This window comes from Sinocyclocheilus rhinocerous, unplaced genomic scaffold (genome assembly GCF_001515625.1).
Source record: "Sinocyclocheilus rhinocerous isolate Xijiao unplaced genomic scaffold, SAMN03320098_v1.1 scaffold559, whole genome shotgun sequence".
In the NCBI taxonomy this organism is placed as follows: domain Eukaryota; kingdom Metazoa; phylum Chordata; class Actinopteri; order Cypriniformes; family Cyprinidae; genus Sinocyclocheilus; species Sinocyclocheilus rhinocerous.
In genome coordinates this window covers 364021-380066 of record NW_015635536.1, presented here as the reverse complement: position 1 = coordinate 380066, position 16046 = coordinate 364021, and the positions used below count along the sequence as shown (strand labels likewise).

Below are 16046 nucleotides of genomic sequence, written 5' to 3'. Positions count from 1 at the left end.
GAAGAGAAATCTGAGGAGGAGGTAGCTGCTGTCTCTCAGCTTGTCCTTTATGCTATTATCCATCAAGTGTGTGACTTTGTGCTTGTTTTCCATTTGAGCTAATCACACCCTTCTTCCTTCTGGCCGATTAGATGATAGCACGGACCTGTCAGCCATGAAGATAGCATCTCTTTATCACTTTCTATTTTCGCCCTTCTCTCTCTTCTCTCAGTCATTATCTACTAGAAAATCATTCTCTTCTTGTTAACACCCTGGCAGTGCGTCTCTCTCCCCCCTCTATTTTTTCTTTATCCTTCTGAGAAAAGAAGGTTACCAGAAAAGCAGCAATTCTCACTTCTTCATTTTTTTTATCCCTTTCTACCCTCTCACTCTTTTTTACCTTTCTCTTAGTCTGTCCGTCTCTCCCGTCCTCGACAGGTTCAGCTCATTCAGGGAAAAAATGCCACCCCCACCCCCACTAGCCCCACCTCCCCTACCGCTCCCACACCAGCAGCCGTGAGCCCCGGAGAGGAGGTGCAGATGACCTGGACGGACAATACGGAGAAGCCCAATAACCCAGCAGTGGCCAACCCTGAAAGCATAAAGGATATGTTCAACATGAAACCGTGAGTCAAGATAATGACGGTCTGTACTGAGTATGTATTGTATCAGGTGAATACGAAAGCTTTTAACGAATCAGAAATGAGATTTAAGTTATTAAGGAAATGTTCAGTCAATCAACGTATTATTCTGTTCGTTGAGGGTGAGGTGTTAGTCAAACCTTTGCATAAAGATGCATCGACACTGATTTTAACAACAAAACAACAGGATAAGATATTTTGCTTATTATACATTTGATTATGGAACACCAGATCAATGTATTGACACTTTAATTTAACAAAACTTAATTACAGCCCCACAGAGATGTGCAAGAGCTATTTTCAATGTCACATTTAGGTATTTCCAGTCACTGAGCATTGTTCACTGATCAATGTAAATCGATCAGTTAGTTGGATGTATAACAAGCCTACAATGAAAGACATAATGAAAGAAAATAGTAGTAATTATTTTCATCATAATTAGTATACATTTATAATAATTTAAATAATTATTAATTTCATAATTTATTTAAATGATATATTTATAATATAAATCATTTGTAATTATTATTTAATATTTATTTTATTAAAATAAAAATATATAAAAACATACATTATGTAAAACAAAATTACAATGTTTTTTTCTTGCATATTTGCAGCAAACATCAGTAATGTAAGTTAAACTCTACTCTGAAACAGAAACACTTTTGTCATCATTAGATTTATTGTAGCACTTGCATTCGTTTCAGTTGCTTAGCTCACTTAAGGGAAAAAAAACAGTGAGAATCGTTTTTTGACACCCAACACAAAAAATTAATAGAAATCAGTGAGACATGACACAAAAGCTAACGATATTTGTCTAATGTGTATAAAAACCATCCAACCTACTTATAGTTTTAACTTGATCAGTAATCATCTGAGAAATATTGCTTTTTGTATTCTTTTGGTGCATCCCTACATTTGAACTTATGGTTAAAGTCAAATTTGTAGTGTGCTACTGTATTTGTGTTGTTCTCTATTCACTGTGTTGTTATTTTCCTTCGTTTATGCCTCAGGGAATGGGAGAACCTGTGAGTACACTTTTAAGATAACACTAATGCTACTTCATTTGATACCTTCTGATTATTTTAAAAGATGGCGCACTTAATTATCACATATAAATGTGCGCTTCACATCTGCTAAATATGTAGTCATATAAAGAAACCATCACACTCACAAAAAAGTCTTTGCAATGTGGTGTTTCATACAGGAACCACTCCAATGTCAGACGCATGCACCACGCACAGAAACTCAACGAGGTCATTGTGAAGAAGTCCCAGGAAGCTAAACTAGTCCTGCTAAACATGCCTGGACCTCCTAAGAACTGCACTGGAGAAGAGAACTGTATCCTTTTTTCATCTAAATATCTGTGACTTCAGACTTTTTTTTACAGTTTGTGCTCTCATGTAAATGTGAAAGTTCGCTTCTTAACTTCATTCACACAGACATGGAGTTCCTCGAGGTCTTGACTGAGGGTCTCAACAGGGTCCTCCTCGTGCGTGGAGGTGGACGTGAGGTCATCACTATCTACTCTTGAGGGGCTCAGCTCAACCGCCAAATATTCCTCACCCCTCGTCCCCCACTACATAGATGGAACGTCCCAGTGACCCCAACCTACACCATGAGCAATAACGCCCCAGCACATATCAGATGACTTTGCACTACATAGTCTAAAAAGACACCAGCTTGGTAGATGTCACTTCTTCCACATGATTAAGTTCTATCCCTCTATCTATCTCTCAATCTTCCTCTTATTGGCTCAGTTCTCACCTCATAAACTCAACAGCTTATGTCACACACAGATCAGTAAATGATTGAGTTGGTCTTTTCTGACTAATTTCCAAAAGCCCATGTTCTCCAGTGGCACCTGACCAAATACTCTGATCCAACTTCTCTTTATTTAATATTATATATCATAACAATACTTTTAAGGGACAGTCACACTGGATTTTAAACATGCAAAACCACTGTATTTTTGGTGGGCAGTTCAAAACAGTCCATTTTAAATGTCAAAATGTGGCATTTGTTCTGATTCATCCAGCTTTCTTTAAAAGTTTGTTTTTATCTAAACTTGTATTACGCGGTCTTTCAAAAGTTGGGGGTTAGTACGATTTTAAAATGTTTTTGAAAGTTTATTTTGCTTACCAAGGCTGCATTTATTTGATGGAGAAAAAACTGTAGTATAAGTACTATTTAAAATAACTGTTTTCTATTTGAATATATTTTAAAATGTAATTTATTCCTGTGATGCAAAGCTAACTTTTCAGCATCATTAACCCAGTCTTCAGGGTCACATGATCCTTCAGAAATCATTCTAATATGCCGATATGCTGCTTAAAAAACATTTCCTATCATTATTATCAATGTTAAAAAGAGTTGTGCAGCTTAATATTTTTGTGGAAACCATGATAATGTTTTTCAGAATACTTTGATGAATAGAAAGTTCAAAAGAACAGCGTTTATTTGAAATATATGGGTTTTTTATTATTTAAAAGTCAAAATAAAAGAGTTAATTTCTTAAAAAAAAAAAAAAAATCTCTCCAACCCCAAACCTTTGAATGGTAGTGTATATAGAACAAGATTATGAAAAATCCCTAAACTGAGAGTTTCCTCAATATCAATATGATATTTAAATCCTCTATTGGTCAAACATTTTATAGATATTCTAATAGGCAGCTCAAAGTCCACCAGATTATTATTCTTCTGTGTTTGTTTGCATGTGAATGAAAGTATGGAAGTGAATGAAACTCCAAATCTAGTGTGACCTTCCCTTTATGCTTTATATTTTGTTCCTATACTGTCTCTCCATTGTTTCATTACTTGTCATAGGTGGAATCTTTCTTTGTTGAAAACAAGTCTTCCAGTGTACCGCGTAAATGTCCGAGGTGTGTTTTTACACCAAGGACAGAACTGACCAGGGTTTAATGTGAGCCAGGTGTAAGCACTTCTGGATCAATGACTATCAGCTTTGCCCTTGACCATCTGCATGTCCTCTGACTACATCAGCCTTTTAAGAATCATATATACTGTACAATATGAGAGGGCTGAACCGTGTGTGTGTTTGTACAAGAGTAGATTCAAAGGGGTTTTATAATATTAGAAGAGGGTTTGAAGGCTGTGTTCCTTTCACAAATATGTGTTCACTTAAAATAGCATCAGCAGACATGCATTATATTGCTCAGTCACACACGTGTACATACTGTGAAGAGAGTCTAAACAGAACTGCTGTATAATGGAAAACCCATATACAGCTCAAATATTCCATGAAAATATAATCCTGAATAATCTCGTTTAATAGTAGAATCACATATATATTAAGGGAATGTAAATAGAAAAGAATTTGTATTTATATTTCAAATATTTATTTACAAAGAAAATTATTTATTCATCCAGCAATTTCTGATTGATTGTAAACATGGTATTTACATCTCTTGCCAAATCACTAAATATAAACCGTGCCATATGATAATTTAAAAAAAAAGCGAACAAATTTTCGCATTTTCATATACAAGAAACGGACATTAAAACATATCATGCGTCTGATATTACCAGTTACTTTATAAAGCAGATGCAGTTTTATCATCCTTTTTCACCAAATCAAATTTGTGAACAAAAGCATATTTTAACTGCATAGTATTTTTAAATCATATCTAATGTTTGTCATGAATGTTGGAAATTTTCGTTTATTTTTACATTTGTAAAGACGACACTAATTTGCTACATTTAAGCAGCATCTGTGAGCGACTGATGCCGACTGTTCAATTCACGAGCAAGAGCATATTATTTAGTTCATGTGTGGTAGAAATAGAAGATATCAAAAAATAATACATTTATCTAAAGAACTATTTTATTTAATTTTTTTGCAAAATTGCAACGATGAAAAAAGAAATATATTAGATTACTGAATAGACTAGTAAAATATCGTCTTGTGTAACTGTGAGACTTAAAAAAGGAAAATAACTAACTGTATGTTTTAAAATTTTAAATCAAATTGTGCTGATGTTGCTGCTACCGTCATTAAAATGTAAATAGATTGCACTCCGCCAAAACATAAGACTGAAAACAAAAGAACAAAAAATGCAATATTTATAGATTTGTTGCATTTAAATCGAACGTGTATTGTATAAGTGTACACCCAAATTAGCTACAAGTAATTTTTCACATGATGTTTTACAGGGTTTCGAGTACTACAGCTAGACAGGAAGTACTTTACTGGCAAAACGTCTCAAGATAGTTTGTCAAAATGCCACCATCAGTCTGTCCTAATACTATTCAAGCATACCTCATACATTATCATGTCAAAGTTCACACTTGTAGTAGAAAGGTAGTGTGTAAAGGTTGTGGTGTATAAGTTCATAAAAGTGATATTTAACTAAATTGTTGTTTGCGAAAAGAATTTGAATTCTAGCTAAGTACGTTTTCTTTATCAGTATTCTAGTTATGCTCAGAACCAACTGATCTTTTTTTAAATCCAAAACAGGAATTGCAAAGTGCTACCTGTCATAATTCTTCCAAGTTTATTGCTTATGTTTCTAGCTAAAATAATAATCTTATCTAAAGGAACTTTTGCATTGCTGTACGTTGGAATTTACAACACAAAATAGGAGTTTGGCTTGTTTGGAGTCCTATGCAATTACAGTTTAGTTCTTTGAGGGTCTAAAACTACTTTCTACTGAATTGTTTATAGTGGTACTATTAAGTATTATAGATTGAAATCAGAGCTTCCGTATCTGCCAGGGTGACTTGCAGTTCGATGAGAACTTTCCACATTATTTAAAGTCATGCAAAGGCAAACATGCTGGGACAATGTCGCGATTAAGCCATATTGGCTGCGTGCTGTTGGATACAGAGGTTTCACTCTGCGGCTGATGATGATGATGATGATGTCCCATTCATCATGAAGTATAGAATATCTGATTGAATTCACATTGATGCAAAGGGCTTTTCAATATCATTTTATCAGATTTGTCTTATCCTTCCCCAAGGCTGAAGACATAAAGAAGTGTCATAAACCTTATGCTGTATAGCATGTCATTCCTTATCTTCCCTTGAAGGGGCAGTAAACTCGAAAGTCACCCCAAATTGGCCAAAGCGTAACTAGAAATAAGCACTGTGAAAATTCAAAGTTAGTTTCTTTCTCACATATCCACATTCAGTCAGTTTTATCTTTATTTCATGTCCTTGCTATGGAGCACTGTTGTAGGAAACATCTTTAGAATGTGTATAGATTAATCATAATGCTTTTTTATGCAACGCTGACTTGTAAGAATCCTGCAACAGTGGTACTAGTCGACTAACAGGGCTTATAAAATAACCAGCGAGCTGAATTTGAAATCGCAGGTGTTTCAGAAGGTGCTAATGATATTTGTAAGTGATCGCTGAAGCGGCGTGTATGAAAACGTTCCAGTGCATTATTGAGAACGCTGACTTGTATGGAATGAGCTATTTAGCCAGACTTGAAGTTAATCAAGGGAAAAGAAGTTGCCACAGTTGATTTATCATGTTGTATTGGGATATACGCTCTAAAAAATAAAGGTATTGGCATCAGTGGTTCCGTGAAGAACCTTTAAAGGAATTATTTGCCAAAAATTTGATGAAAATTTACTGACAGACCCTCAGGCAATTCAAGTTGTCGAGGAGTTTGTTTCTTGTTCAGAACAGATTTGGAGAAATTTAGCGTTACATCATTTGCTCATCAGTGGATGCTCTGCAGTGAATGGGTGCCGTATATCCACATTCAGTCAGTTTTATCTTTATTTCATGTCCTTGCTATGGAGCACTGTTGTAGGAAACATCTTTAGAATGTGTATAGATTAATCATAATGCTTTTTTATGCAACGCTGACTTGTAAGAATCCTGCAACAGTGGTACTAGTCGACTAACAGGGCTTATAAAATAACCAGCGAGCTGAATTTGAAATCGCAGGTGTTTCAGAAGGTGCTAATGATATTTGTAAGTGATCGCTGAAGCGGCGTGTATGAAAACGTTCCAGTGCATTATTGAGAACGCTGACTTGTATGGAATGAGCTATTTAGCCAGACTTGAAGTTAATCAAGGGAAAAGAAGTTGCCACAGTTGATTTATCATGTTGTATTGGGATATACGCTCTAAAAAATAAAGGTATTGGCATCAGTGGTTCCGTGAAGAACCTTTAAAGGAATTATTTGCCAAAAATTTGATGAAAATTTACTGACAGACCCTCAGGCAATTCAAGTTGTCGAGGAGTTTGTTTCTTGTTCAGAACAGATTTGGAGAAATTTAGCGTTACATCATTTGCTCATCAGTGGATGCTCTGCAGTGAATGGGTGCCGTCAGAATAAGAGTCCAAACAGCTGATAAAAACATCACAATAATTCAGAAGTAATTCACACAACTCCAGTCCATCAATAACATCTTCTATTACTTTAAACTGTCAATTCTGTCCAAAATGCCAGTTTATCCTTTAAACCAAAATCCACTGACATTTTTGTTTAGAACTGTTTTTGCTTGTAAACTCTGCTTGATCTGTGCATCTATTTCTCTCCTGATTCACACAAGATGACCTTTTCATTAAAGAAAGCAATTTTGCAGATAGAGGTCTCATATTTTAGCCGAAAACAACAGTTTATAAAGTTGAAAACACAATAGATTGTTGTGATGTTTTTATCAGCTGTTTGGACTGATTCTGACGGCACCCATTCACTGCAGAGACCATTGGTGAGCAAGTTATTCAATGCTAAATTTCTCCAAATCTGTTCTGATGAGGAAATAAACTCATCTACATCTTGGATAGCCTGAGTGTGAGTAAATATTCAGCAATTTCTGGAAAAAGGTTATTCATATGTGACCCTGGAGCACAAAACCAGTCTTAAGTCGCTGGGGTATATTTGTAGCAATAGCCAAAAAATCATTGAATGAGTCAAATTTTTTCTTTTATGCCAAAAATCATTAGGATATTAAGTAAAGATTATGTTCCATGAAGATATTTTGTAAATTTCCTACCATAAATATATCAAAACGTAATTTTTGATTAGTAATATGCATTGCTAAGAACTTCATTTGGACAACTTTAAAGGCGATTTTCTCAGTATTTTGATTTTTTTGCAACCTCAGATTCCATATATTCAAATAGTTGTATCTCAACCAAATATTGTCCTATCATAACAAACCATACATCAATGGAAAGCTTATTTATTCCGCTTTCAGACTATTTATAAATCTCAATTTCCAAAAATTGACCCTTATGACTGGTTTTGTGGTCCAGGGTCTCACATATCATTACGTATTTTCCACAGTAATAAGAAAAAAAGGCTCTTTTCAAATAAATTTTGTTTGAGGAACCTAAAATTGAATTGCTATGAAAACTCACTTTTGGAACCTTTATTTTTAAGAGCGAACAAACAGAAGGGTTTTTTGCAGTTACTTTAGTTTGGCGGGATCATTCATTCAGTGCTCCTGATACATGCTTCAGCATGTTGGTGTTTTAACTCCAGAAATTCACCAGGCGTCACCTCAGTCATCGTTTCAAATTTTAAGCATTTTCTAATGGCAAAGTACATTTTCAGATACTTCTGAGTTCTGAAACTTTCCCAGAAGTGTGTGCAAGAGCGTTTCTACACAGCCGACATTTCTACTTTCTCCATAGGAGGGCGGTTGGACACATTTTGTATGGTAGTCAGTGTAGATCCAAAGACAGTGATTTGATTAGTGATGTGTTTTATGTTTCCTGCGTCGGTTCTCACGAGGAGTCAAAATGGCGTGTGATTGTGAGCGTGACTGTAACGGGGAAAGAGGTGGCGTGTTTCTGTTTCTTCATGTATTTGACTGTGTGACGTATCACTCTGTTGGAAGGGTTTTTTGCAGTTACTTTAGTTTGGCGGGATCATTCATTCAGTGCTCCTGATACATGCTTCAGCATGTTGGTGTTTTAACTCCAGAAATTCACCAGGCGTCACCTCAGTCATCGTTTCAAATTTTAAGCATTTTCTAATGGCAAAGTACATTTTCAGATACTTCTGAGTTCTGAAACTTTCCCAGAAGTGTGTGCAAGAGCGTTTCTACACAGCCGACATTTCTACTTTCTCCATAGGAGGGCGGTTGGACACATTTTGTATGGTAGTCAGTGTAGATCCAAAGACAGTGATTTGATTAGTGATGTGTTTTATGTTTCCTGCGTCGGTTCTCACGAGGAGTCAAAATGGCGTGTGTTTGTGAGCGTGACTGTAACGGGGAAAGAGGTGGCGTGTTTCTGTTTCTTCATGTATATGACTGTGTGACGTATCACTCTGTTGGAAAAAGAGGGGTTAAACCGTGGCAGTTACTTTTGTAAATATATGACACATTATAGTTATCTTAACCTAGCTGTTTAATTTGTGTGTCCATGCAAGTTTAATATTTTAAAAATAAATAGAAAATTGTGTCTCAATTGTGTTATACGACAATATATTTAAACTAGATATCTTAAATTATTGTTTTATCTTGTCAAAAGCTTCTATGTTCTATGAATAATGGTTTCTCTGGACCATTTTATAGACTTGTCTGCACAAAATGCAATAAAGTTCAAGTCATTTATTACAACAATTTTTTGTGTTTTCATTTGTAAGCGAAAGCAGTCAGTGGTCGTTTGTTCTAATATACAGTAAAATATGGAGTTTTTGCATAGTCATGGTGAGAATTTTCCTCACAGTAACAATATTTGTATTCAAACGTTTCATTCAGAATTCAATCCAAGTATATTTAGACTAAGTAAAAAATGCTATTTACATTTAAATGCAAATAGTGATGGGTGCAACTTACACAAAATGCAAATACAAGTATGATGTTTGTGTTGAACTTTCTCTGGACCATTTTATAGACTTGTCTGCACAAAATGCAATAAAGTTCAAGTCATTTATTACAACAATTTTTTGTGTTTTCATTTGTAAGCGAAAGCAGTCAGTGGTCGTTTGTTCTAATATACAGTAAAATATGGAGTTTTTGCATAGTCATGGTGAGAATTTTCCTCACAGTAACAATATTTGTATTCAAACGTTTCATTCAGAATTCAATCCAAGTATATTTAGACTAAGTAAAAAATGCTATTTACATTTAAATGCAAATAGTGATGGGTGCAACTTACACAAAATGCAAATATAGTATTATGATGTTTGTGTTGAACGCAAAATATCTTGGGTTGAGATAGTGAAAATAGCCTTTGCCAACAGGGTTGGCTATTTACACTCAGTGGGTGAATTCAAAGAGTTAATATGTTTAAACAAATGTACCTGTAATGTGCTTGTTCAGTTGACTTTTTATGATATGAGGTTAAGACAAATACGAAAGTCAAGATAAAAGTTTTTAGTACATGCATAGTCTCACGCATTTTTTACCTTATAGAATGGCTATAATAAAGCATACTGTGTTCAGTTTTATCATTATCATGGTGTTTGCCATCCTTTAGTTCTTCTCAGTGTGTTCATATAGCTCAAACATTAAAGCATAGCGTTAGCCAAGGTCAGGGGAATGCACAGACTGATCAAAAATAATAATAGGAATGTAGTCTATACCTTGAATGCAATCTCAGTTGCTTGAGAAAAAGCAAATGTAAAAACAAGGTTGAACTGAACTGAAGCAGAAGTTGTCATAGTTTGGAAAATGTCTGTAGTGGTGAACAGAGACTATACATTTTGAGTTCGCATTTCCCCTAATAGCAAAAGAAAGAAAAAAAAATCCATTATAGTGTATCTATGACTTTCTAAAAGTGAAAAAAAAAATACAGCGAGATTGATGATGCTGGTCAGAAGAGATATGTCAAATTTGCAGTCGGAAACACCATTAGAAACACTAATGTGGCAACCGGTTTTCTGCATGAAAATACAAAGCATTCTAAATGTACATTTTTTAAAAATGAAAGTATAAAAAAATTGCTACATTTACGATGTGAATAACTGTTGAAGTGCGTCATAACAGTCTGTGAAAAGAGCATAGAGAACATAGACCAACGTGTTTAGAACAATGTGTTCCATAAACAGAGTCTCAAGGACTTGTTGCATTTACATACACAATCTGCTCTTCAGACTAAGTTTGTTCTGATAGGTCAGCATAAACTTCCAAACAACAGTTCATAGTGTGCATAAAAAAATTCAGCAGAAGAAAATATCAGAGCAACTGCAATAAAAGAGCACACTCTGTCTATCTGTCTGTCTGTCTCTCTGTCGAACGGTCAATCTGTCTGTCTTTCTGTTGTTCTGTATATATGCTCGTCTATGAGTCTGTAGATCTGTCTGTCTCTTTCTGTTTGTCTGTCTATCTGTCTACTCTAGTGAAAAATAAATATAGTAATATGCATTTTAAATACATTTATTTCATGCTAAGTATACTACAAATACATTTATATATTTATGTACTTAATAAAAATACCCTGCAATTGTACTTTTAGCGTACTAAACTGGTGTAAGTCTGCTAAATTGGAACAACTAATTTTGTATTTAATGCACTTTAATTGGTGGAAGTATGGCTGAAGTCCAACTAAAGATATACTGAATGATTGTGCTAAAGATGAACCACTGCAAGTATAATTTACACTTTAAATATCTTGCATTTAAAGACTGACATTATTCAAAGATCATACAATCCTCATCAAAACTGACATTAAAACACATTTTAGGCTTAATATTAAGAAATGTGCATTGTGCACAAGTAGTACTCCAAATAAAGTTTAATTATAATTTTTATATCAGTAAGTCTTGAGCGATGCGTCAGTAAATATTTTAATAGATTTGAATAGACTTAGTATGAAATCATTTAAATATATTACTTTTTTTTATCTATCTGTCTGTTTGTCAATCTGTCTGTATAGATCATCCAACAGTTAACATATATAATCATACAGCTGAAAGCTTCTACAATATTTTCCTTAAAGTTCAACAAGATTTAAAACGCTTATAAACTGATTGGATTTTCCTTTTACTCTCATGAATTCATCATCATTAACATCTTTCGAAAGAAATCTCACTAGCTTTCTAAAAGATTCACTTTTGCATATTTAAATGCAAATGAGCGGATCGTTTTGTACTGTGTTATCAGCACTATTAGGAAACAATAATGTGAACTCCTTTTGAAAGTGCATTGCTCTGAACTCAGCAGTGAGCTTCTATCATGACTGTATTAACTGATTGTGCCATTGATCTTTGCAATAAACATGTTAATGAGTTTTTTTCTGCCTTTATCTTCCTATCTATCACTCTTTTGTGATATGATTTACACTGAGTCTATACATTACACTTTGTTGAAGCTGGAAAAACTGCTGAGCAATTTAAAATCCTGGGAATGGTTATTACTAAGGACAAAGTGCAGTTGGCTTCCCCTTTGCTTAAAGCAGCATGTGGATGATGTAACTTCGTGGTTTAGCCAATGGCCAGCATTCTGCTTATCAAACTACACTAGATAAAATAAATAAGTGTCACAGGAAGAGAGAGCGAGGCAGGGCTGCTGGCTGTGCGCTCAGTTACAGTCAAAATGAAGAATAAATCTACCAATCTGCGTGTGCGGCTCCCTGCGCTAATTTTTGCATTGGAGGTCATGATTGTGGTTCTCTATGCAGTCTTTGTGACATACGAAGATGATGCTAATGCACTTGTACAGAACAATCAGACGCGGCCAATGGAGAACTCTTTGTATCAGAACTATCCATTTTTTGCTGACATTCAGGTGATGATATTTCTCGGATTCGGCTGCCTCCTGGCCTTTTTCCGGCGCTATGGTTTTGGTGGAATGGTGTTTAATTTCCTAATCGCCACATTTACCATTCAGTGGGCCATTCTGGTGCAGGGCTTCTTTCAGTTTTACTATGATGGGAAGATTCATCTTGGTGTGCTGAATCTGATCCATGCTGAGTTTGCCTGTGCTGTCGTGCTCATCTCTTTTGGAGCAGTGTTGGGAAAGACGAGCCCTGTGCAACTCCTGGTAAGTGTATTATTTTTGCAGCAGGTGGCTTGAAATTAGATATTGAATTTACAAAAGATGCTTTGCCTTATTTTCCATTGTCAAATGACTGCAGCACTGAAAAGGTACAGTGGAAAGATGTGTTGAACATTAACAACAATCTGTTATCTATATTCTTTCACAAAAAGTAAGAGATAACGACTTCACCTGTTATACTGTATGTGTGAGATGAAGATCTGCCATGCACCAATGTTTTCTCTTAAGCAATGCAAGACTGTCATGAAATCTTTTGTATGTTTCTATAAACTCAATAAAAAGTTTATATCTTAAATTCACTACCTACTGCCAAAAGCATCTTCCTTCTAAGACAGCATCCCAACCGGAGCTCGTTATTAATCGAATGTTAATTGCAATTCCATGAGCATTATTATAGTTTGAATTTAAATGCAATTAGCTGCACTTTAGAGTTTTGACCCACTTTTATATGTAATTTTATGATTATTTCTATTGTATTTGAAAAATGTTATTTTCAAATATCTTTAAAAAGCATTTATGGTAAATTAAAATATACTATATATTTACTATATAATAAGTCTTTTATTTCATATATAATTTGCTTAAAAATATATACTTTCAAGATGCGAAGTGCACTAGGCTATAAGTGCACATTTAATACAATTAAGTGCAAATTTTCACAAGGGTAATCAAACAGCATGATTCTCTAATGCCAAATTGACACCGCAAAGGTGGAACAGAAGCCCTTCCATTTAATGCTGCTCAGAGGTGGCATAAATGGATTTACACAGCAATTCGTACTGCATACTAGCGGCTGGTGTGCATCAGAGCAGGAATAATTTAGTCTGACTGTTATGCTGCATTGTGTCTTTACACAGAATTTTGAACAGACACAGAGCAGCCTTGTCTTAGCTGATTAAAAAAATGTCCTAACATAAAAATACACAAATGTTGGGTAAAACAATGCATTTTAATTACACTACTTTTACTATTTCATTGAGATTTCTCACTATAGATTGAAATGCACATTTATTTATTTTCACTAAGCTTGGCACAATATGGTCTGAGAGATTGCATTCTTCACAGTCAATACAAGCAGTGCTGCCTTTGAATTTGGTTAAATTATGCATCCTAAGAAACAAAATAATTAAGACGCACACTTCTTGTAACGTCTGAAGCCTTAAAATGCTACCTACGTAGGCAGCACACTAAGTTCTATGATGGCTCAACTGTGTGACTATCATGCATTTGTGAGTACATTTACATCATCAAGATCAATCACTTTATTAGTAGTATACCTCATTTGTAAGTTATAAAAGGCTTGGATAAATGCACCTGCTGAATGCATGTAAATTTACACATCACACATCCTCATTCTACATATTGTGTATTGTGCAGATCATGGCCTTGCTGGAGATCCCTGTGTTTGGTGTCACAGAATGGGCTGTAGTGAAATACCTAAAGATCAACGATGCCGGTGGCTCGATCCTCATCCACATTTTTGCCTGCTACTTCGGACTGGGTGTCACCTTTGTCCTGTACAGGCCCAGCCTAAACGAGGGACACCCAAAAGAGTCGACAAGTTACCAATCGGATCTGCTATCAGTAATGGGAACCCTGTTCCTCTGGGTGTTCTGGCCCTCTTTCAACTCAGCGCTGACCTTCAAGGGTGACGACCAGCACAGAGCCGTTCTCCACACGTTCATAGGTCTCAGTGCCTCCACAATCACCGCCTTCGCCCTGTCCAGCATGCTCAGCAAGAACGGCAAGATCAGCATGGCCGATGTACAGAACGTAACACTGGCTGGTGGCGTAACGGTCGGTGCTTCAGTGGACATGATGATTTCGCCGGCTGCTGCTTATGTGCTGGGCATCCTGGGATGCATTGTGTGCATGCTGGGGTATAAATACTTGAGCCCGTTCTTGGCGCGCCGGCTGCGGTTGCAGGATCAGTGCGGCATACACAACCTGCACGGCCTAACGGGACTCATTTCCAGCCTAGCGGGAATCTGCGCCATCCTGCTGGCGACCGAGGAAACGTACGGCCCCAGTCTCTACCAGACCTTCTCTCATCGGGCCCCTCCAGAGGGAGACCCTCTGCTAGCGGAGTTGCAGGAATTGATCCCAGATCTGGAAGCGGGTTTGGGTCGGACCGCACGGGAACAAGCCCTCTTTCAGGTGGCTGCCGTGTTCGGGACTATTGCGGTGGCGGCAGTCGGGGGTTTGTTGACTGGTGTGGTACTCAAGTTACCGTATCTGGCTTCCCCCAGCAATGACAAATGCTTTGATGATGAGCTTTTCTTTAATGTTCCTCCAGATTACAACTGCGTAAATGGTCCACAGGACGTAGCCTATGGTCCTATGTTCTCAGAGACACAAACAAAACTGATGCTGACTGAAGAATGAAAAAGACTGTGCGTTAAGAGAAATAAATGTTAATGTAGGACTGCTGTGAACTTCAGAACTGAGTACTGTGTAACTTGCTTACTGTGATTGTATTTACCCAAAAAATAGTTTATTTTAATATTTAATGGGATTAGGTTTGTATACTGTGTATCAAAATATAAAAAGTGTATGATTTTGATAAAATGTTGTATTTGTAGAATATTTTATATAATCCATTTTCATTTATATATATATAATATATATATATATAAAAATATATATATAAAAAGTAATTATTATGGAAATAATATGTGAACTTAACATAATGTTTGCAATTATATTCAAATGTATTATAGTTTCAATTTAGTTTAAATACAGTTAGTTGAACTTAAGAGTGTTTTGACTCACTTACAACTTTATATGTAGCTTCATAATTACTTCTGTTGAAATGTGGCTAAATATGTACTGACAAGAATTTGTGATAAGGAAATTATTTTAATGTAATTTCTATTGAAACTTGTAAGTCATAGACAGAATTGTAATGATAATGTTGCAATTTAGTACATTTAAAATACTTTAAATGTAATATCAAAGTAGTACATTTGAAATCATAACCCAGTACTTTACATGTACTTTAGTTTGTTAGTAAACATATCCAAATAAGTGTACTTCTTTAAAAAGTGATAAAAGATTAACAAAACAATGATATAAAATGTGCTTAAGGTAAAATGCTGAATTTAACATTATTACAAAATGCACTTATTAAAAGTGACTTAAGTGTGTTAAGAAACAGTCATGGAAGTGTCTCTCTTTAAGTATACTTAAGTGATCTTTTATTTCAGTCATATTATTTTATCTTCCATTAACTTTTTTGTTTAACATACTTTAAAATTTGAAGTACACTCAATACAAAGAAGTGCACTTCTTTTTCACAATGTTACAAATGGAGGATAAATGATATCTGAGTATTGTGAGCACAGCCAGATTCACATAGAGTAACAGTGGACACCTCCCTCTCTAAACAAAAGATAAACAGGACTAAAGTTGAACCATTAACAGTTCAAAAACTGTGAAATATGAACTACAGTGCATTTACAGGTGATGAAAGTTATCTTATGAAAAGTTATA

At 35.4% G+C, this 16046-nt stretch overlaps 1 protein-coding gene across 1 annotated transcript; it reads left to right on the top strand.

Moving 5' to 3' along the window:
- The first annotated feature begins 8 nt into the window (after positions 1 to 8).
- Positions 9 to 14996, top strand: LOC107747214 (ammonium transporter Rh type B-like). The gene is made up of 6 exons (XM_016561664.1): positions 9 to 21; positions 391 to 605; positions 1634 to 1648; positions 1828 to 1947; positions 12221 to 12539; positions 13932 to 14996. Exons 2-6 carry the CDS (start codon positions 520 to 522, stop codon positions 14937 to 14939), a joined length of 1548 nt encoding a protein of 515 aa, XP_016417150.1. The 5' UTR covers positions 9 to 21; positions 391 to 519; the 3' UTR covers positions 14940 to 14996.
- The last annotated feature ends 1050 nt before the right edge of the window (positions 14997 to 16046 follow it).

Excerpts from the sequence above, each read along its gene's own strand:
- LOC107747214 (XM_016561664.1), top strand. The coding sequence starts at position 520 with ATGACCTGGACGGACAATACGGAGAAGCCCAATAACCCAGCAGTGGCC. Across the intron at positions 1,948-12,220 it reads GGACCTCCTAAGAACTGCAC|CAATCAGACGCGGCCAATGG; the intron begins TGGAGAAGAGAA and ends ACTTGTACAGAA. Across the intron at positions 12,540-13,931 it reads CGAGCCCTGTGCAACTCCTG|ATCATGGCCTTGCTGGAGAT; the intron begins GTAAGTGTATTA and ends TGTATTGTGCAG.